We start from the raw sequence: 22457 nt of genomic DNA, 5'->3' as shown, positions 1-22457 counted from the left end.
AAAATAACGTCATTAGACATATACAGAAATGACAACAGATTAATTTACATTAGAAATACCAGAAAGAAATTATAGCAGAAAAAAATATATCATCTGATATATTAATTTTAAATTTTTGAATTTTTTCATAGGGTTATGAGAAGGTAAAATTCATAATTTGGAGGAAATTATGAAGGTTTGAGGAAACAGTGTAAATTTCAGATAACTTTTGCCAACACTCTCTCCACTTTAACATCATTATTTCCACTGAATGTATTTCACAAATTAATTTTTTAAAGATAACATATTTTCTAAATAAACACAAACCCTAGAAATTACCCAAGTACAGATGATAAAATCATGACAGAAGGGACAAGAAGGGTTATGGTTAATTTAGATAAAGAGTATGTGATTGTGCTCATGCAATAAAACATACTTGAGCTTTGTAACAATACAGGCTTAATGCATGTCACAATGTCTTAAGATTCTTTAATGTTTTAGCCAGAGAAGGGCTACAAGCAAGCTCTTATACATCATACATAAGCAATTGGGACAGTGTTTCAAAAACCTCTGTAATTGTCCTTGTTCTCATATGGTTATTCTGATGGTCATGGACCTGCAAATCTCAGTAGTGGAGGATTCTCATGGGAAGTGATTGCCACCCTCATGAGAATCACACCTTCTTTCTCCTCTTTTTTCCTTATTTTCTTGATTTAAGTTCACATTAAAGAAAACCAAAACATGGTGCATAAAAGTAGATAAAAATAATTAAAACATTCAAATATTATCCAGCAGTGTGTGCTCACAGAAAATTAAACTATGAATATAAAACAGTTGATCTGATTATCATGCTCCAATCAGTACCATGAGTGGGAATAACAAATAGTGAGCTTGAGTGAGTGCCAAAGAAATAGTGTTAGAGAAAAAAAATGGTGTCAGTGTAACTGAAATCACTGCTATCATCACCACCTGCTTCAAAGGAGAGATCACTAGTAGAAAACTACTGGTCTGGAGAAGTAACACCATGTTTCCTGGCCGACCGCTAAGGAAATATTTCCCCTTCCTGTTCCTTTCAATGATTACAATATGTCGCAGCCACAGACCCTACTTCTAAAAACCTGCTCTGGGAAGCCTTAATGTCCTTAGTGCAATAAAAGTATAGCTTCCTAAACTTGAGGGTAACATCTCCATAACTTTCCATTCTGTATTTTGCCATTTTTGGTATTGAAGCAGTAAGGTAACTAGAAATGAAGTGAAACACTTGGACTACTTCAGTTTATGGGCAATGTTTAAGGAGAAGACTCACTCTTCTAATTCAGTTACTTTCAGTTACTGAACTGAGAAAAGTCTCTCAGTGTTTTGCAGCATCTTTTGTACAAAACTAATTTAGACAAGATTATTATCAAATCATTTTTATCAAATGTGCCCATAAGGTACTATTGAAAATAGTATCAAGTGTTTTCCCTTATCCTTAAGGTGAACTAATTAACATGGAAATTAACAGAAAATTATACCAGATGTTAATAAGAAAGAGCTCTTTTTAGCTGCAGGTCTATACAACCTATTTAAAAGGGAAAAATGCAATACATGCACACATACTAAGAGATATCAGGTATTTTTTACTACAATTAATCAACTTCAGAAGGTACTGAATTTCATACTATCAAAATGAAACCCCAAGATATTTATATTGCAAAAGTTCCCATTTCTTTGAGACAGAAGCAACACAAATGAAGCTAGGGTAACTTAGATGTTTTTTTTAGTTAAATTTTCACAATTCTATACAAATTCCTAATTTCCACAATATTATACAATATATCTGTTCTGCTGCTTTCATTACATACTAATTTTGACTTAGGTCTGTGAAAATTCTCAGTAAGGCATGAAAATAAGTTTTATAAGTACACCAAAAAAGTGTTAGAATATTAACAATATTTTTCAAATTGTATCCAATGTGATATGGGTTAGCAGACTATAAAATGTAAGAAAATTTCAAATATATTAGAAATTTCTAGTCTTTACTGACCTCTCAGCAAAAAGTATTAGAACAATAAACTTTCTTTTTAGTTGCAAATATTTTTAATTTTTTGTAGGTATTTGAAAATCCATGTCTTCATTTACTATTAATTGACTATTAATAGAGACAGCATAAAAACTCTTCAGTTTGTGAAAGGACTAAATGCCTATTTGAAATTAGTTTGTTGGGGTATAACAAAGTAAGTTACAACATAAGTTTAAAATAGTTAATGTAGGTCATACCTTGATAAACAGCTTTGAATCCTGGTGAGCCAATGCTGTCATCAGATTGTAAGTGAAGCCACATCTGGTTGCTCATGCTCACAATGAGATCAGGAACACTAGATCCAGTGAGTCTGTATGTAGGATAAATGGTAAAGTCATTTGTAGATGCATAAATTACTAGTACTGCTACTATCATCACCACTACCACAAAATACATTTTAAGCTATTCACATTCTGTTTTAATCAGTTGCTTTTTTCTGATAAAATGAACTATTCTATATGAAATAGAACAATGTAAAATAATATAAAAAATATTTTGAATGAATGCATTCAACAATGATTAAACACTTCTGATTAAGCTGTTACTACCCAAAGATCCCATTAAGTAATTAAGTTGTGAGGGATCACAGGTGTGAGAGATCACCTGTTTGGATCAGTATTCGTTTTCTGCCATGCTTTTTAAAAGTGAAGAAAATTGCTTTACATGCCTTACAGCCTGTGTGTCCAGAACATACTACAATCACCTGTACTCCATTCAAATAACTCACAGTGATCTCTCAAATTTCAAAGAACCTGCTATTTCTCACACAGAAATGTGTGATAACTCTGTATAGATAGGTACAGTGCAGTATAAAACACATATAAGGCAAACTGTTGAATCCCATCAAAAAACTTCAGCACTTGTCAATAGTATCACTTATACATCTATAATTCTGATACCAAAAAATTGTGTGTCAAAAAGAATCATTAGGAAAGATTGCTTCTTAATAATGAAAAACAAGTGCATCATCAGGTTCTAGTCCTGAACAACCATTCAGATCCTGGTGATAGGTACACAGTTTTTCAAAGAGCAGTGGGAAAAGTCACACATAAGAAGTGGCAATAGAATGTCACTAACTAAACTTTTATCAGATACAAACCAGAAAGTTCTCTGTCTTTCTTCCTGCCCTCAGTCTTGATCATGCAAAACCAATAGGCATCAGTTAAATAAAACTAATGATATGCCAAACCAAGATAAGATGTTCTAGAAGCAGAATTTCTCAAGAAAACAGTGTATGGATTATTTCAAAAACATATTATTTAAATATAGTAAATTAGATGTTAATAGTGTTGAAACTTAAATGCAAAGACATAATAAAAGGAGAGGCTGAGCAGAAACAAGGTGAGAACTGAGGAAGTATGAGACAAGTTTTAGGAATTCTCTCAGTCTTCAGTCAAGGTTATGAACAAGTGACTATATCCCATATCTACAATATTTTGGGTTCTTTCTCAGGTATATTGAAAATAAAATTTAAAACCACAATCCCCATATGAGAAGAATGGGCTTACTCATTATTTCTGAACACAGCACCTGGAACTGCTGATAAAATGGCTGTTTGCTTGAAATGATCTATAAGATTTCTAGTTATGCCTTAGTAAGTATTTGATTTTTGTGATACTATAGGTGTAGAAAAGGAGGGAAAACAAAAATCCATTATAGCTCAGCATATGCAAACACACAAACAGTGCTTAGCTTGGATAAGTAAGGAAATCAGGAAACAATGATAAATAGCTAGACTGTTCAGTTTGACCTGTATGGAATGAAAATAAAGCAGCTGCTTAGTCTGAAAACTGAGATTTTTAAATTAATTGGGAGCTATACAGCTTCAAAGTGATGCTAGGTATAGTTAGAATATTTAAAATTCTCTTGAAGATAAAATAATGAATGTTGATTAATTTGGGACACTCATTTAAATGAATAATATAGCCAGCTTAGGAAAGGAAGATACCTCACCAGAGAGTAACATAAACAAAAGTAGAAATACATATACAAAGAAAGAAAATGTAAAGATTACATACACATTGAAGGACAGGGGAAACTTGTGGGTTTTGTGAAAAATTTCTCAATGGCTATTTAGATGTGTAAACCTATTGCAGTACCAACTAACAACTGTTTAAATGGTTCTCTTTATACTCAGTAATCTGATTAATGCATGAGACCTGCACTGATAATTTCTGAACACAGATAAGATGAACACTGAAATTCTAAGTCTTTATGAGTAGGATGGAATACTTCCAATTAATATAATGGTACCTATAGAATGCAAGAAAAAAGGAAAAGAAGAAAGAAAGAAAAGAAAAAAGAAAAGAAAAGAAAAGAAAAGAAAAGAAAAAAAGAAAAGAAAAGAAAAGAAAAGAAAAGAAAAGAAAAGAAAAGAAAAGAAAAGAAAAGAAAAGAAAAGAAAAAAAGATAAAAGAAGCAAATAAAAAGCCACAACTGAATAAGGTAAACTCATCAAATAGGCAGAGTCTTCTCCATTCAAAATGCTAGTGGTCTATCCATAGATGGCAGATATAAACAAAACAAAATACAATTTCTTCCTCATATTCACATCGAGGGGTATAGGAAGAGGACCAAGACTTTTGGAAGGGAAGGAAGTGGGAGAAAACAATTCCCCCCTCCCTCCAAAAAAAAAAAAGAAAAAAGAAGCCAAAAGCAGAAATCAATAAAATGTACAGTCATTTTTTTGGTGGTGGTGGTTTCTGCCTGGTTTTTTTGTTTTGTTTTGTTTGCTGGTTTGGTTGGGGTTTTGTTGTTGTGTCTGTTTGGTTTAATTCCTTGAGAATGCCTCCATAGATAGAACTACATTCTTCAACTAGGATAGAAGATAAAGCAAATCAAATGTTAAGGGAATGCAGATCTGTCTACCATCACACGCTGTTACTGACTGAGTTTTTCCCAGTCTGTAATCATCTCAAAATCAGATCATCTGCAATACTTTAATAAATTAAAACCCAACAGATCCTTAATTAATATGCCCAATAGACCCTCAAAGAAATGTCTAAAATTGATTTGAAATAAGTTGTTCTTCATCAAAGTGTATTGGGTTTTGTAGGATCTCAGTGCTATTTTTCATGAAGCTAAAATACTTTTCCTAATTATTTTCCCAATTTTGTCCAAAAAAAATAAAGATGGGGAGTCTACACTTTTTTTTTTTTTGTCCTTTTTTAAACATCAAGATTCATTCATATTCCCCTCAAGCTGTAGTGCTACAGCTCTGACATTACACAGAAAATTGCAAAGGGATGAGAGTTGAGACATTATGGAAAGCTTGTGCTAGGACAGGTCGTTTGTATATCAGGATTCTCAACTCCCTCAATCTTCTTACTATAAAGTATTTAAAGGTCCCCTAGTTACTGAACTGCCTTTGGACAGTTGACTGGCTTATAAACATCCTGGCACAACCAAACTTATTATAAAGTTTGAGTTTGTTTACAAGACAATGTTTGTTTATAATGTTTAAATTTACAGTAAAACACCCAATAAAGAGGTAGCTACCACCTTGATGTCTTCAGCACCTGAGAACTGAAAAATTTTGCCTGGGGCTGACGCTTATATGTTGAGACATGACAGTTTTATGCTAAGCTGAAAGATTCAAATACTTACAATTAGATTTGAATTTAGAAAGATATGTGTTTTAGCATATTGTGTTCAAACTAAATCAGAAAAACTATAAAGTTTTAGAATCAAATGCATGAGATTCTACAGTGATATCCTGCATAATTTCTGCAGAAATTCGGGCATTTTGTCTGCTAACAGAAACTTGAAGACTGTAAGAAAAGCTGTATTATTTTTTTAAGATGCCCTGAGAAATTCTGAAATTAAATCTAGCTAGAGAAATTCTTCGCTGTAAACTCCTCCATTCCCCTGGGATTAATAAGAAACTGCAAGGTGCTGCTCAAAACTCATTAAATGTAACAGATGTTATTACAACCAACTAATAAATTTTTTTTGTAAGAAAATCGCTCTGACATTTAGTTATGAACTTTCTCATGATAATATATCTACAAGTGGACCTAGTGTTTTATGAGAGGTGTTCCTTTGCATTTATGGAAGACCCTTCTGAACAGCAAGTGAAATGGCACACATCTGCGATGCTGTTTAAGTATAACATTATTTCATAATGCATGATACAATCCAGTGTTTAATAACTTCAAGAACACTGTCTCAATAGAAATTCAGATTCATTATTAATTATCATGAGACTACAATTTTGTCCTGGGGCCTTCCTATATTCCAGTGTATTTCAGTTATTATTAATTTCGTTTGTCAAATGATTTTCAGTGTAATGCTAATTTTGCTACCCAAAAGGCAGATAAATTTATTTGCATGGATTTCACTTTCATCGAATATACAGTTTACAGTAAAGATGGTAGGACCAAAACTGTACCATAATACTACATGATGGGCTGTGGAGTAATAAGGATAACACAGTTGCTATTTTAGTAAAAAAAAAAAACCCTGAAGAAATGATTAGAAATAAAGCGTATCTCTAGTGAGACCATTGTAGTAGTTCTAGAAATGCCAGTGATGGATTTAAAAGTGGATGTCTGCTACAGAATTTTTAAAATGTTAGTAAAGTGAAAAAAGTTACAGGTGGTTCTTTTATTATGGAGTCCTGCTTATTAAATAGCAATTAATATGAGAAAATAATATTTTAATTTTTTTTTTTATTTTTTGCAGTCATGGAAAATAGATATGAACTAGGTAGTCACAGGCTAAATGACTTCATATGGAAAGGTAAAAAAGAAAACTAACACCTAGTTTTAAATTTGACATAATTTTAGGAAGTTTTGACATATGAAGTATGCACAGTGTAGAAAACAACCAACAGTTTGGGATAGCAAATTTACTGCTTAAAGACTTGGCTCTTAAGGACTTTTGCAAACTCTATGAGCAAAAACATATCCCCATTAAAAAAGAAAAAAAATGCAAACCCTTTTGTCAGAGTTACAAGTAATCAAATAATTCTCACCAGAAAGACTATTGCATTATACAACTGGTCAGCAAAATACAAGAAAAAATAAACTTAGGTGTGGAAAGCCATTCCCAGTTCATGTTTTTCTTTTAGTATAATATGTAAGCCCTCAAAAATGGGGTTTTCTCTGTTTGCTTTCATTTTATTTTTCTTTTTCCTTTTTCAGATACTCAGAATAAAGAATTCAATTTACTCAGTAGGAGATACTTAGTATTGCAACCCAATAAAAACAAGCATTGAGCAAATAATTCCATAATTCTTCATCATAACTTTTAAGCCAAATTAAACTCGGAGTTTTCTAAGAAATAGAAAACTGTCTTTGATATGACAGTTCAGAATTTAGCAATTAATAAATTTATAGATTCATAAACCAATACATATAATGGAAATATTGTCCTCAGATCTCTCCCTGCAAAAGCATTATAGTTTATTTAAAATAAAATGTGTGGACATTAAGAGCAGTCATTTGCTATAATTAAGTAAGGAAACTAAATGGCAATTATCTATATGGGTTAAAACCCTCTCAAAATGTAAAACTACAATGAATTTTTTATCAAATGTGTTCAATGCTATCTTCATCCAACAGATTTTTATCTGTTGGATAAACACAGTAATGTTATTTTGGCATAAATGCTGCTAATTTATCTTATTTAGTCATTGATAATTTATCAAATTTCTAATTTTGGTCTGTGTTTGGTGACCAGGATTCACATGATAACTTAACTCTCTAAAAGTGGCAGCAAAATATCTTGTTAACCCCAAGCTCTCATTGGGCAGTAAGAAAAAATTAGCATATGCAACAAAAATGAGATGGTTAAGGTAGATGAGGTTAATGAATCTGTACAGGGTTCTATTATTTCCATTAGTCCAGACAGTACTGAAGAGCTGTATATTAAGAGCAGCTATCTAGTCTGGAATTTTCCTTCAAATTTATCTAAATTCCTACACCATCAGTATATGACATTATATTATATAATTCCATAAAGCAGGTTTAAATTTACTGAAAAGTGGACTATGTCCTTTCATTAACACTTTATACACAAATCCAGTTTTGAATATTCAAATTTTTAAATCAGTCAATGCCTTCTTTTTTTACACAGTTTGTATATTCTGTTCACTGAAATCCAAGACTTTTATTTTTTTATTCTCTTAAATGCTTGTGAATATAATTACAGTTATACAGGTAGTTGTTTTTTAAAGGAACATTTAGTCCCTAGTGTTAAAGCCTATAAAGATGTTACTAATTATTTGGAGTGAACTTTGTAATGAACAATCTTCGTTGACAGTACTTGAATTTTAAGCTTACATTAATTATGAGGTTCCATACATTAATATTGCAAATTTAAGTAGATATATCCTGGTCTGGAAGAAACAACATGACAGCAAATTTCCAAGGAAAATTTTTGAAGTTATTTACTTACACATACAACACTGTTCTGGTATCACCAACTTTCCCAGCATCTCCAACAGTGAGAGTATCATAGCCTCTTTCCAGTTCAAACTCTTCAAAAGCAAGCTTTATGACCTATTAAAATTAAATAACTCCGTTACTTCAAAACATTCCCACGTTATCTAACCTGTTCCATTCTTGAATTATTTACCTACTATTAATCAAATAATGATGCAATAATTATTTTTTAAAGATACCTAGAAAGTATCTTCTGTAGAAACTTCTGTATTTTCTCATACTTAGGAGCAAGTCACTGCCATAATGCTTCAAAAGTATTACATACTGAGATACAAAGATGCCAGCCACCACTAACTGGTGATAATTGTTCATTGTTGAAGTAAGAAATCTATTTTCTTTTTTTTTAACTACATATATCTTGTATGTATTTATATATATATATATATATAAATATTTTATAGCTAGCATTGGAAGTATATTAAAGCATTCTTATCTGTTAGATTATACAATAACAAGGTAGAACATATGAACTACCAATTCATAAAAATATGGAGGAGGCTGGTTCGCTGAAATTTAAAAGCATGAATTTCCTTGCATAAATTACTAATATTAAACTGTGATTCCACATAATGTCTAGTCATGAATTGCCAAGAAAATTACAAATATATCTCTCAGAATTCTTTGAAAAAATATTTATAAAACTGTAATTTTTTAAGACAAAATAAAGTACAAAAATGGACTTAGTTTCTGTAAAAGAACAATTCTAAGGCAAGCAGTTTTACAGTTCAGTATTGGCAAGTAGTTGCAGCTGATATATATGTACATATATATCAGAACATTGTACCTCTTTGCAATTTGATACAAAAGGTTTTTGCAAACAATTTGAAATGAAAGTGCAGACAGTCAGTGATTTTCCACGAAATTATTCATTTTGTCTTTATATTAACTTTTGGAGATATTCCTGGATAAGCTCTCAGTCAACATCAGCCATTGCATGAGATGCAGTTAATTTTTCTTCTGTTTTGTGGGTAGAAACAACATTTGGGTCAGATTTGAGCTTTCAGCACAACCTTTATCATGCTCCTTTTTTTTGAAGAAACACATGGAAAAACTACACTTTCCATCCACTTAAATTTATTGCTATGTGATCATCAAGGCAAATGCATATCAATCAATTTTTAGCCCTGAAAAAAGCATCATCCAAGCTAAGCTAGTTGTTTAAACTTTCTCAGTATTAAAAAAGAAAGTCAGGCCACCTAATTTCTGTGTTGGAATTGGAAAAGTCTAGTACAATGAACTGTAGAGAGGAACTTAGGCCGCTAGATTCTGTGATATTTACATTGTACTATGTTGCTTTTGTTTGTAACCCAAAGAAAAGCCTGCAGGCAGAGAAAGTCAACAGCCTTTCCCTCATGGACTAGGGGGTTCATCTAAAAGGAGATCATGGTGGATCTGCCTTTCTTAAAGCCCTGCTGTGGAGTCTCATGCCTTGGTTGTCCATTGTTACAATAATCCTATGATTTTCAGGCAATATGCTTCAGATAAAACAATATACATTTTCATCTTCTTCTGGTGAACCTTCTAGTATTCCTAGATTATATCAGTGGTTAACATATGAAATTTCATTATTAAATCAAGACTAATAAAGCCAAAATGAAGCAAAAATTATGTAGAAGCAAAAAAAGACAGTTGTTCCTGGGAAGAAAAATAACTGCAAGACTTTTAATGCAATTCTTATTTCATATGGAGGAGGAAACTTAATAGAATATTCCATGAAAATATATGGTAATGTATTATTTAAATAATACATTTGGTTTGACTCCAAATTATACATTTGGTTAGATTCACAAATTCTTTTACACAACAATTTAAAGCAAATATGAATGTTCACCTCTTTAATACTAAAATAAGTCAGAAAAAAATGTAATTAGATATAAACCATAAATGAAAGTTTTAAGCTTCTGGCTAAGCATATAGGAAATGTGACAAGAAACATTTCTTTATGGGAGATACATTGTGAAGATATATTTGACACTATTAAACAAAATCTTGTTATCTTCATTTCCATGATAATTGTTATTCTATGCTAACACATAAAATCTTTTGGAAAGACCTTCAAATGGTTGAGGGTTAAGAGGACTAACTTGAATTCCTTCAATCTGACTCATAGAAACTAAATTTTAACATGTAAACAATAAACAACCAGTCTAATCATTGCTCTTTTCACAGTTGGTGGACAGAAGATGGCAATTTTCTGTCATAACATTTCCTGAGTTGGAAAGAACCCGCAAGGATCACTAAGTACAGTTCCTGGCCCTGTATGAGACAGCCCCAAGAGTCACACTGTGTGCCTGAGGCTTGGTGCTGTGACCACTTCCCTGCAGAGCTTGTTCCAGTGCCCAGCCATGCTCTGAGTGAAGAACCTTTTCCTGATATCCAACTTAAACCTCTCCTGACACAGCTTTAGGCCATTCCCTCAGGTCCAGTCATTGGTGACCACACAGAAAAGATCAGGGTATGTCCCTCCTCCTCCCTTCAAAAGGAGCTGTAACTGCAGTGAGGTCTCCCCTCAGTCTCCTCCAGGCTGAACAGACCAAGTCCCCTCAGCCACTCCCCATACAGCTTCCCCTCAAGGCCCTTCACCATATTTCCTGCCCTCCTTTGGATGCTCTCTCAAAGTTTAATGTCCTTTTTAATATTGTAGCATCCAAAAGTGCCCCTAGCACTCGAGGTGAGGCTGACCCAGGCAGAGTAGAGCAGGACAATCCCCTTCCTTGCCCAGCTGGCCATGCTGGGCCTGATGCCCCCCAGGACAGGATTGGCCCTCCTGGCTGTCAGGGCACTGCTCACTCATGTTCAGCTTGCTATTGGCCTGTATCAGGAATAGTGTGGCCAGCAGGAGCAGGGAGGTCATCGCATCTCTATTCAGCACAGGTGAGACAGCACCTTGAGTGCTGGGTCCAGTTCTGGCCCCTCAGTTTGGGAAGTACGTTGAGACGCTTGAGCACATCCAGAGGAGGCAACGAAACTGGTGAGAGGCCTGGAACACAAGCCCTGTGAGAAACCACTGAGGGAGCTGGGGGTGTTTAGCCTGGAGAAGAGGAGACTCAGGGGTGACCTTATCACTCTCTCCAAATCCCTGAAAGGTGGCTGTAGTCAGGTGGGGGTCGGTCTCTTTCTCCAGGCAATAACTTACAGAACCAGAGGACGCAGTCTCAAGCTGTGTCAGGGGAAATATAGGCTGGATATTAGGCACAAGTTTTTTCACAGAAAGAGTGACAAAATATTGGAATACCTTCCTGGGGAGGTGGTGGAGTCACCATCCCTAGATGTATTCAAAAAAAGACCAGCTATGGCAGTTGGTGCTGTGGTTTAGGGCATGGTTTGGACTTGATGATCTTGAAGATCTCTTCCAACCTCGTCATTCTGTGATTCTGTGACCGGGTCCCCCAGGTCCATTTCCACAGCTCTGATTCCAGTTTCTCATCTACACATACAATCAGGATTGCTCCATCCAATCCAGCACTTGGCCTTCCTATGGAAAGTTGAACTTACTATGCCTGGTGATTCTCCAGTACTCTAAATTATTGTTTGCAGGGCCTCCCTGCCTTCGAGGGAGTCAACAGCTCCTCCCAGGTTTGTATCAACTGCAGCCTGCTCAGTATTCCTTCCCGTCCTGCATCCCAGTCATTTATGACAATGTGTGAGAGAACTGAGCTGAGGATGGAGCCCAGTGGAACCCCAGTAGTGACAGGTCCCCAGTCTGGTGTCACCCCAGTCACTGTCACCCTTTGCGGCCAAACTATGAGCCAGTTGCTCACCCTCCACATGATGTGTTAATGCAGCTTAGTTCTGGACATTTTGTCCAGACGGATCCTGTGAGACATAGTATTAAAAAAATTACTGAAATCCAAAAAGATCACATCAACTGGGTTTCCTTGATCAACTAGGTGGGTTATCCTATCATAAAAGGAAATTAAGTATGTCAAGCAGGACTTGCCCCTCATGAAGAACTGCTGGCTGCAACCACTGACTGTGTTGTCCTTCAGTTGTTTTTCAACAATTCCCAGAATAATTTTCTCCAAGATTTTACCAAGCCCTTAAGTGAGACTGACACAAGTCATATTACCTGTCTTAGAGTGGAGCAAACTACCACTTAGAATTACTGTTTCTAATGACTATAAGGGAGTTTTGATGACTATGGAAAACTAATATTTACCCATATCTATTTGGTTAAAATTTATGTGCAGATAAAGATTTGAATTGTCAGAAGAATTGTTAAGATTTCTTAGATGGCAGATTGAAGAATATAAGACAGTTTTGTATGGCTATAGGTATGAGTACAGCATAGGAAAAACTAATGAGGATTCAATAATATCACAATATACCACAATATATTGTATATGTAGTTAAACAATACTGATTAATATACCAAGGGAGGAAAAAAGCAGCTCTGTGGTGCTTCTCCAGATTTAATTTTGGTTTACAATTAAAAATTCCAGTAATACTAATATTGCCATCATCATTTACATATGCTTAATATGAACAGATTAAATGAAGAAAATAATTAATTTTCATTTAGAAAAACTGGAAATATGAAAATTGCTTCCAAACATACTATGTTTATTTCTGGATGATCAGTTACATTCTTCTTACAGAAGAATGATCCTATTTGCTTTCTGAAAGGTATGAGACAAATTCCCTTATAAGCAATTCTGAATGATTACTTCTTATTAGATAAATAGACTGTGAAAACAGAAAACAAGAAAAAGCCTAAAAATATGAGACACCTAAGGAGGTGCCTATACAAAAGTTCTGCAAGTGAATTTGTCATAATTATTTTTCATTTGAAACATTTTCCTTTATCCTAGATACTCCCATACTTTATGCTGGTAAAATTGCTGTTGCAAGCAATGGATGAAAACAGCCCCAGAGTTGTAGGAAATGCCTGTATGGATATTCTGCCTGGAGGAGGCAATAGGGCACATGGCAGTGCTGCATCTCCAAAACACCTAAGTGTGCATGTTGTTTTCACTAATAAAAAGACCTATTTTACTACTACTTATATATGTTATAAATTTATGCATTAAGTAAATGTATGCATTAAGTATATATGCTATAAATGTATGCATTAGGTATATATGTTATAAATGTATGCATTAAGTAAAGAGAAAGTATTAAGCAGGAGCAGCAAATTTTTTTTAAGATGCAAGAAGAAATGAAAACTCCCCATAAGATATCTATTATATTTACAAGCAGATCAAGTCAACAACAAAAATTAAAAAAACAAAAAACCAAACAAAAACCTAAACAAAAACACAAAGAAAAACAAACAAAACCCCAAAACAAACAAACCAACAAAAACAAGGAAAAATCCCCACAAAAAAGACAAAAAACAATCCCAAACCAAGAAAAAAAAAAAAAAAACTAAACCACAAAAACAAGCAAATAACCTACCCACAAAAAAAAGAAAAAAAAAATCAGGACCTGCTTGAAGGAACATCTCTTAAAGATGAGAAAATACAGTGAGACAATTTATTGCCTGAATAAAACTATAGTATCATATATTAAAATCAGAAAATAAACCAGTCCTGAGCATCCATGATTAGAAATTTTACAATAATAAAAAGAAAATTAATTAGTTATAAAGTCTTTTTATAAAAGCTGTTTGTAACTGTAATAGGTCATTTAATTTCATTGAGAAATGTAACAGTACTTAATGGAACAGTATTTTCCTTCAAATGTAACAGTATTTTCCTACTTTGCATCTTCTCCCTGCTGCTATGTAGATATCGAAATTAATATAAATATTCAATTATTTTTTTTCCTATTCAGATTCCCAATTTTTTTTATAACTTTTTAGAAGAATGGAGTGAGATTCTGAAAGCAGAGCTTTAAACTAAGGTTTGGAGCCTCTATTTACTTAAAGAACAACATAATATAGAAGCAATTTCAAAAGATGTTGCCAGTATTAGGGAACACATGGAAGAATGCTTTTTTGAGAAAACTCTCAAAACTCCACTCTTTCTCTAGTCCACCCCTCCTACAGTGATAGCTCTTGAATTTTTAAGTGCAATGTAATTATGGCCAAAATCCAGAGGAAGAGGAAATGTAAAAAATTGACTATACATAGTAATAAAGCTAGGTACTCTAATGCATAAATTCTATGGGTGATTTATTGTGAAAGATGGCATAACTTTTTTTTCATATTCCTTTGTAAATCAAGTTATTAATTTTCCCTCAAAGCCCTAAATAAAGGTAAAATATTTATCCCAGGCATATTATTCATAATTGGCATGGATAAAGCTGCAATTAATAAGATGCAAAATTAATAACTTGTAACTACCAGGCTGAAATAGGCTCCAACCAGACAAAATAAAATTGATGCCAATACAAGGGCCTGTTCTGTAAAATTTTATTACCTCCAGTTTTTGTTGAATGACTACAAACTTATTGAAAGTATTTAGATCGTTCTGTTCATTGTTTTAAAGAAATGTTGAAGGCTTTTGGTACTACCATTATTCAACAACTGCAGTTACTTAAAAAGCACTTATAAAAAGAAATTTGCTTATTTTTTAATATTGAAATTATAATTTATATTCCTCATTCTCAGGAATTTATTCTCCTTTTAGCCTCCACTAATGACTTGAAAATAAACTGAATAACCATACTTGGTAGAAATTAAACAAAGATAAGAAGGAAATAACAGTAATATTATATCATATAATAGTAATAATGTAAAACCAAAAAGGCTGGTGCTGTCTTAAAAAAAGGAGGAAAAAAGTAAAATCACAATACTAATACTAATACTACTAATACTAATACTACTAAAGTAGTACCAAAAAAACCTAACATTGTTTTATAAAGACTATTATCAGGTAACTGCCCCATGTCTGGAGCATTTCTCAGGTAAGTAAACATAGATTGTCTTTTTCCCCACAGCTTTTCTTTGGGTTGCCATTGATAACATAGATAACTTTGAACCTACTTGTCATAACCAACACAGCCCTTCCTCAGCAAGTTTATTGAGGCCAAATAATCTGAGATCTTTGGAAGAAAACAATAAGAACAATCTTAAGAAAAATCAGCTCATTTTGTTTATGTAGTAAAAGTTATGAAGTGTTTTGACACTAATATTAGACTACTCCAATAAGGAAGAACTTTCTGATGTATAGGATAAAAAGGATGGACGCACAGTGACAGGAAGATAAACCTATAAAAATAGAGAATAATTGCAAAAGTGAGAATAATAAAATTCTTGATACTATGAAGTGCCATCTTTAGTGGTAGCTGTTAATTACGTAAAACAGATCTACAACTAATCATCTACTTAAGGAATTTAAATACATCCACAGTAAGGAAATGAGCATGTTTTTAGTCACAGTTTTGTTTCTTCAGCAGAGGGAGACATTAAAAAAAAAATCCATAATGATGATTTCAGAGTTAACAGAGCTGCCACAATCTGTTACTCAGAAAGAGAAGCAGCTTGTTGCCAAGTTAGATTTTAATCTTCAGCTATAATGCCTAAACATCATGTCGAATTTTACTTTGCCATCTTAATCATTGAAACATTTTCCTTCTTCTCTTTTCTGTTTGTTTGATATGTATACAAATATGTTACCATTTCTAAGTACACAGAATAGCATACAGCATTGAAATTTAAGTCCAATGAATATTTCACATTTTAGTGACACATATTTTTAATGAATTATCAATCAATTTGATTTAGGTTTGAAAGCTGAAATTAAAACAATAAAAAGCAGAATTGCAAGAGGAGATAATTATTCATATGTTTACACTAAAAGTTTGGAATTTATCACTTTTGGACAATTTTAGACAACTCTCTGATATAGTAGTATGATCTATTTCTCATTTTCTGCCAAAGAAAAATGCCAGATATATGGCTTTCATTTTTGTGGCCTGCTGCTGCTCCAACTGTCAGTAGAAAACAAATATGGAAATACAAGCTTTAAAGAAACACTATGTCATTTGTTTTAAACTAAAAAATGGAAATGAAATTTAAAAAATATGCATCTATTTACTTGCCATATATCAAAAATAATTCCGATTGTGCTTATTTTATTATTGTAAATCTTTTTCAAAACATTTTAAAGAAATACTTTTAGAATTGTTGTTCAAAACAAGGTCTGAAAATACTGTTCTTTAAATTTGAAAATTAAAAGCTCCAGCTCGCATTTTTTAAACACAAATTGCACATTAACTAAGATCACATGAATTGCCAGATAAGAACTTTGATTTAAATAAAGGCTGAGAATATCACTTATTAAATGAGCACACCAATTTATTTTGCCCTAAAAATTTAAGCAGGAGAAAAATACTTGGGTTACCCCATTTGACTGCTGTCTTTCTTCCTAAAGTCTTTAAAGAGTAGGTTAATTTTATTAATTAATTCAAAGTGCATATGAATCTTATAGAGCACATGAAATAAAGGTCTACATGAAGAAGTGTTTAAGTATCAGGGGTGCATATCCATCTATACACAAACTATTCTCTAGACAGAACCCTATGTGGGAATCCAAAGTGTTAAATCTCAGCCCCACTATTATTGTGTAGTCCTTAAAGCAATTAATGTCAACTCCTTGAAAATTACATTTTTAACAGCATAATTCCTCAAAATTCCTTAAAACCTCAGAAAACGTTTTAATTCTTGTTACTTAAACTTCATGTGAAACATGAACCATATATGGCAAATATTCAAATTTCAGAAAACTTAAAATATAATGAATTCTATGTGTCCCAACTCAAATATCATTGTACAATATTCACTGAGGTAATTCAAATTCCTTTATAATGACATATGGGTCAGTGGAATGTCCAGGACATAAAAGTAACAAAATAACAAAGCAGATTTGCATTTGTGACCTTAAAAAAAAAAACAAAACTGTGGGAAATCCATACATACTGAGTAATTCTACGTCAAACATTATTTTTGGTTGAACATGTAGGATAAGTCTTTTATTTCATGCATTCTAACACTATGAAACCTCTTTTAAGGATAATTTCCTGCAGTACTAACCATCTGCCAATAGTAGAAGAAAGGTCCATAAACACTTGTTTCTTTGAGAAGTAGAGTAATTGAACTTGTTGGCTTCTTGTTATTGTGGCATTATAGTTCCAAAAGCACAAACTATTTCATTTAGAAGGGTGACATATCTTGCCATCACACTGTATGGTGCAAAAAGGCAATTGAATTGAACACTGGAAAACCTCCAGGAGATGCCAAAATGTTTATAGAAAGAAATGCCTCAGAAAAATACAACGTGACAGGTAAATTAATTCACTAGAAATGTATACAACTATTGTTTAATGCTATTTAAAATAGGGACTGGAACGGTCTGGGCCATACTGAGCCAAGTTAGAAACTCTGATAAAGCAGGTATCTTTACTGTGCTAATGGAAGGTTGATTTTATGAAATTTTAAGAGGAAAACTAAGCAGTGTGTCAGCATATAGCGTTTCTTTCTTTCAGGTGTCCACACCCAGATATTTTTTGCCATATAAGATGTCTTTGCATCTTGTCTAACTGCCTTTCTAGAGGGACATGGATTTTCCTGTGTCATACACATCAGCCTTGCTGGTAACATCTTGAATACCTGAGCATCTCATACCGTAACAGATACTTGAGGATAGACAAACAAATCTATCTTGGTGCACTGAAGTGTTTGGTGTAATAAGAAAACACATGCTTCATAGAGAAAAACTCTTAATTATAATGCTAGAACATATAAACTGCTTATTCATACATGTATAAATACAAAATATTTATATGAATGATGAGAATGAGGGTACTATGAATGAATGCATATCCCTGTTATAAAATCTCAGTAATATTACATGGATATTGAATTGTTAGGACACCAAGGTTTTACATAAATCTGGACAGTTTTTAGATAGTGTTATACACTACAAAGTTTAAATACCTTGAGGTTAACTTCATTCTGAATAAAAACATGCAAATATCTTTTCCCTGTGCTTACATTAGGAATAGCAAGCATTTATGAATATGAAATTTTGGCGTTAATATTAACAGATTACTTAAACTGACTTTGAAAGTTGGATTTTTTTTTAGAGCTTTTCTTCCTACTCTATTTTTAAAATATACAACAACATGCCTTGTTGGCCCAAGTGTACATTTGAAATAAAAACAAAATTTTTTTCTGAATAATTCCCTGTATTATTATTACTCGTGTTTTCATAAACTAAAATTCAATTCAACCTGCTGTCTAGGAAGTAATAAGAATCTTAGCATGTGACACAAACTTTGTGATTTACAATTACATTTTTACAAGAAAAAACAAAAAGGAAAGGAGCCATAAACTGCAGCATGTAGGAAGGACCCACATTCAAGCTGTTTATGAATGACTGCTATCCCAAGAGAAGGACAATGCAACAGAGAAGGGTACAAGTGTGAAGAAGGAGTGGCAGAGAAGAGCTGTTAATGAATTGACTGCAGCCCATATTCCCCACACCTTTTCATCATTCAGTAAGAAGGATGCAGAAGAGTCTGACTTGAGAAGTTTTTTTTGTTTCTCACCACTCTACACTATTTTTAAATGTGTGTAAATTAATCTTGCCAAAGTTGAATTTAATTTGCCTAATTGGTGTGCAATCTCCCTGTCCTTACCTTGACCCATGAGCTTTTTCAACTTATTGTCTCCCCCTGACCTGATGAGGAGGAGGAGCAAGAAAGCAGCTTGGTGGGCAGCTGGCAGCCAGACAAGATTAACCCACCACAACTATATAGGAGAATTGAAACATTAAAATTACTTCTAATAAAATGACTTATGAAGATATTTACATTCATCAACAGTTAATATTTATCTTCTCTTAGAAATCATGGTGAGAAAACAAAACTCTTTCCCCCAAAAGCCATAAAAATAATGATAGCGATGACAGCACATACATTTTGAACATTGTTCAGCAATGCTTCTCATGGTTTAAATTTCCAAAAATAAAAAGCACAACATAAAGCCTAATTACATATTTAATCTTTTTGGTAATAAAAGCCTACCTGTCTTGGCTTTAAAAGCCAATCTCCGACACCTCAATGTACTTTCTCAAATCCCATACTTATCTTAAAAATGTCCTTTGCATCTCAGTGATAATGAATATATTTATTTTCATCCTGTGCCATGAGGTTCATATGTATTAAGAGGAAGTGGTAAATATGATTGACTTTAATGATTACAGGCTGATACCTTTAGAGTCTACCTTGATTTATCGAGTCTTTGCATTTATAATCACTTGAGTAGAGCTGTTCTTGACCTGCATTGTTCTTGACCTCATAAAAAATATACCAGAATCAGTGAAGATGATCTCTGGTCATTAGTAACAAACCCATACAGCAGTCTGCTTAAATATGCAGCTCATAGTGCCCTGTAAGAACACATTTGGGTGGAAGACATTATTTGGCTCTAATTCAAATTATAAATGGGTAAACAGAACAGTTTCTGTCAGTTTGCTAAGACATCATCTGTGATGAATATTCAATGAGGAGATTATGTAAAAACACCATTAAAATGTAAAGAGAATAGTAGTTAAGGATACGTGCAATTTTTTCTGCTGCTGTATGATATGACTTACTTTTAAATCAGTGTAAAGCATATAAATAATTTAGCCAGAAAAAAAAAACCACTCAATAGCAAACTAATAACCTCATAGCTATCAATAAAATAGTGGGGGGAAAAAAGGAAAAATATCTTTAAAGATAGATTTTGAAGACTTTTGGACCAATTTTAAATATTAGGGTGCTTTTCCAAAGATGTGTGCTCAGTTACTTGCTCGTTGAAATTCTTACTGACATAGAAACATAAAGATATATTGTGTAGAAAATTAAATGCAATGTAAACCATACTTGAGACAAGCTGGGCCAGTGACCAAACAAAGTAGCTTTTAAGATACAAGAACAGTTAAAATTTGACTTGCATGTCAATGACATATACAAACCAAAAAGCCTTAGGAGGAGTTATATATTCCTTTTTTCCTCATTTAGTTAGTTAAAAATACACTGTTCTGATGTTCCTGCAATTTCTTCTTTTTTCTCTATAACAACATATAAGCACTGCATGCATTTTTTATATTTAGAATAAATCCTAACACTGGCATTATATAATTTTATCTCAAAGATATAAAGAATGAGACTTTACAATGCAGTTTTGGAGGCTGAGGGAAGCATTTTGATAAATCATGTCCAGGTTTATTCCCCAAAAAAACTTATCTATCTTGAGCAACATTAACAGCATTGTATCAAACAGCTTGAGAATACATATAAAATTGTGTCCTAGCACTTTAGAACAAAAGCGAATCACAAAATATCCCTAAAGGCTAAAACTACTTTTTAATATTTGACCAAGAAATGGTATTAAGTCTTTAAAACCTGAAATGAAAATTAAAAATGTAATTTTAGCAAGATACAATAAATTTTAAAGTGGAATAAATGTTCTTTGACATCTTCTATGCTTAATAACATATTGGTGACCTTTTTTATCTTAAGACAAGAACCTTTAGCAATGCATGCAATATGGACTTTGTTATCAGGCATAGGCTAGGCTGGGCTTGGATAGGAGTAGGACAGGATAGAATAGGATAGAATAGAATAGATAAAGGTAGAATAATAAAGGCAGGATAGAATAGAATAGAATAGAATAGAATAGAATAGAATAGAATAGAATAGAATAGAATAGAATAGAATAGAATAGAATAGAATAGATAGAATAGAATAGAATAGAATAGAATAGAAAGCCTGACCACTTCAGGGCTGACCTAAATTTAATTTTTATTATTAAAGGCATTTTTCAAACCCTCTTAAACACTGACAGGAGCTTGGGGCATACTCTAGAACCACTCTGGGAATCCTGTTCTACTGTTTGACCACCCTGTATGGAAAAGAAATGCTTCCTGATGTCAAGTCTAAACCTCCCCTGGCACAGCTTTGAACCATTCCTTGAATTCCAGGGACAAGAGCTCACATCTCCCTCTCCATTTCCCCTCCTAAGGGATGGACACTCTTAAAAGACTAAAGGAATAATAAAAGATTTATGATGTGAACTTTCCAATTCTGCCATGAATGGAAATTAATAAAAGAACTGTACTTAAGACTCCAGGCACAATTTTCCATGCATCTTTAAAGAAAAATATGAAAGTGGAGACCCTCTGAAATAATTTCAGGAAGAAGATACTTGTTTAACATTACATCAGGTTGCACAAGTTGTTTCAGAGTGAAACAATCTTAATGAGTACAATTTTGAAAATTAGAATTGTAAAATTAATTTGGATTTTATATAACTATGTTTTCTATCCTCATTAAATATGTATTTTAAGTACAAAGTAAACGAAATTGCTTTAATATGTTTTATATGAAGCAAAGGGTTATCTCCACCATATAAAACTTCTTTCTATAAAAATAGTTGAAATGTTCTATGAAATACAGTGATTAAGGACAAGCCAAAAGATGTTTAGATCATCTGATGTTTTGTTCACATGCTCGCAATTACCAATAATCTTTCACCTATTTATTTCCTTGTCACAAAATGTTTTATATTTATAGTACAAAGACTTTTATTATTATTTCAGTTACATGAAATTAGAGAACTTTACAAAACCAAATTAAGAACACAACTATGAACCTAATGTACCCCAACATACTCAAAAATTCAAACAAATAAATAAATCAGTCACAGTCATCTGAGAAATTCCAAGTCATGCAATCATATAGCACCCAAGTTTTGTGCCATGGTGTGTGACATTATGCAAAATTTCAATGATTAAGTTTTTCTTTTCTCCTCCCCATTTGCTGAAATAATTTGGACAATTTAAACAATAATATTGTAACAAAATATGTAACAAAACTAGAAAGAAATTGCATCTGTGTGAGATTGATTCCATAGATTCTGCAAATTTTTCTTTCAGAATTTAATGAGATGATAAAAGGAAATTTGATTACAGCATTGGATTTCCCACACGCCTTCTTCCAATTATTTAAACATCTCACAGTTTTTTATGACTGATATT

General features: G+C 32.9%; 1 protein-coding gene across 1 annotated transcript in view; it reads right to left on the bottom strand.

The window, feature by feature from the left end:
• CSMD1 (CUB and Sushi multiple domains 1) overlaps positions 1 to 22457 on the bottom strand; it is a 1056389-nt gene that overhangs the window by 267921 nt on the left and 766011 nt on the right. The window contains exons 11-12 of the mRNA XM_050972940.1: positions 8441 to 8544; positions 2239 to 2351 (exon numbers count right to left, since the gene is read on the bottom strand). Of these exons, the coding sequence (XP_050828897.1) occupies positions 2239 to 2351; positions 8441 to 8544 (217 nt within the window). The remainder of the gene's footprint in view (positions 1 to 2238; positions 2352 to 8440; positions 8545 to 22457) is intronic.

The sequence above is a fragment of the Serinus canaria genome, chromosome 3, assembly GCF_022539315.1.
Source record: "Serinus canaria isolate serCan28SL12 chromosome 3, serCan2020, whole genome shotgun sequence".
NCBI lineage: Eukaryota > Metazoa > Chordata > Aves > Passeriformes > Fringillidae > Serinus > Serinus canaria.
Note: the sequence above shows the minus strand (reverse complement) of the source record. Positions and strands in the feature narration are given on the sequence as shown.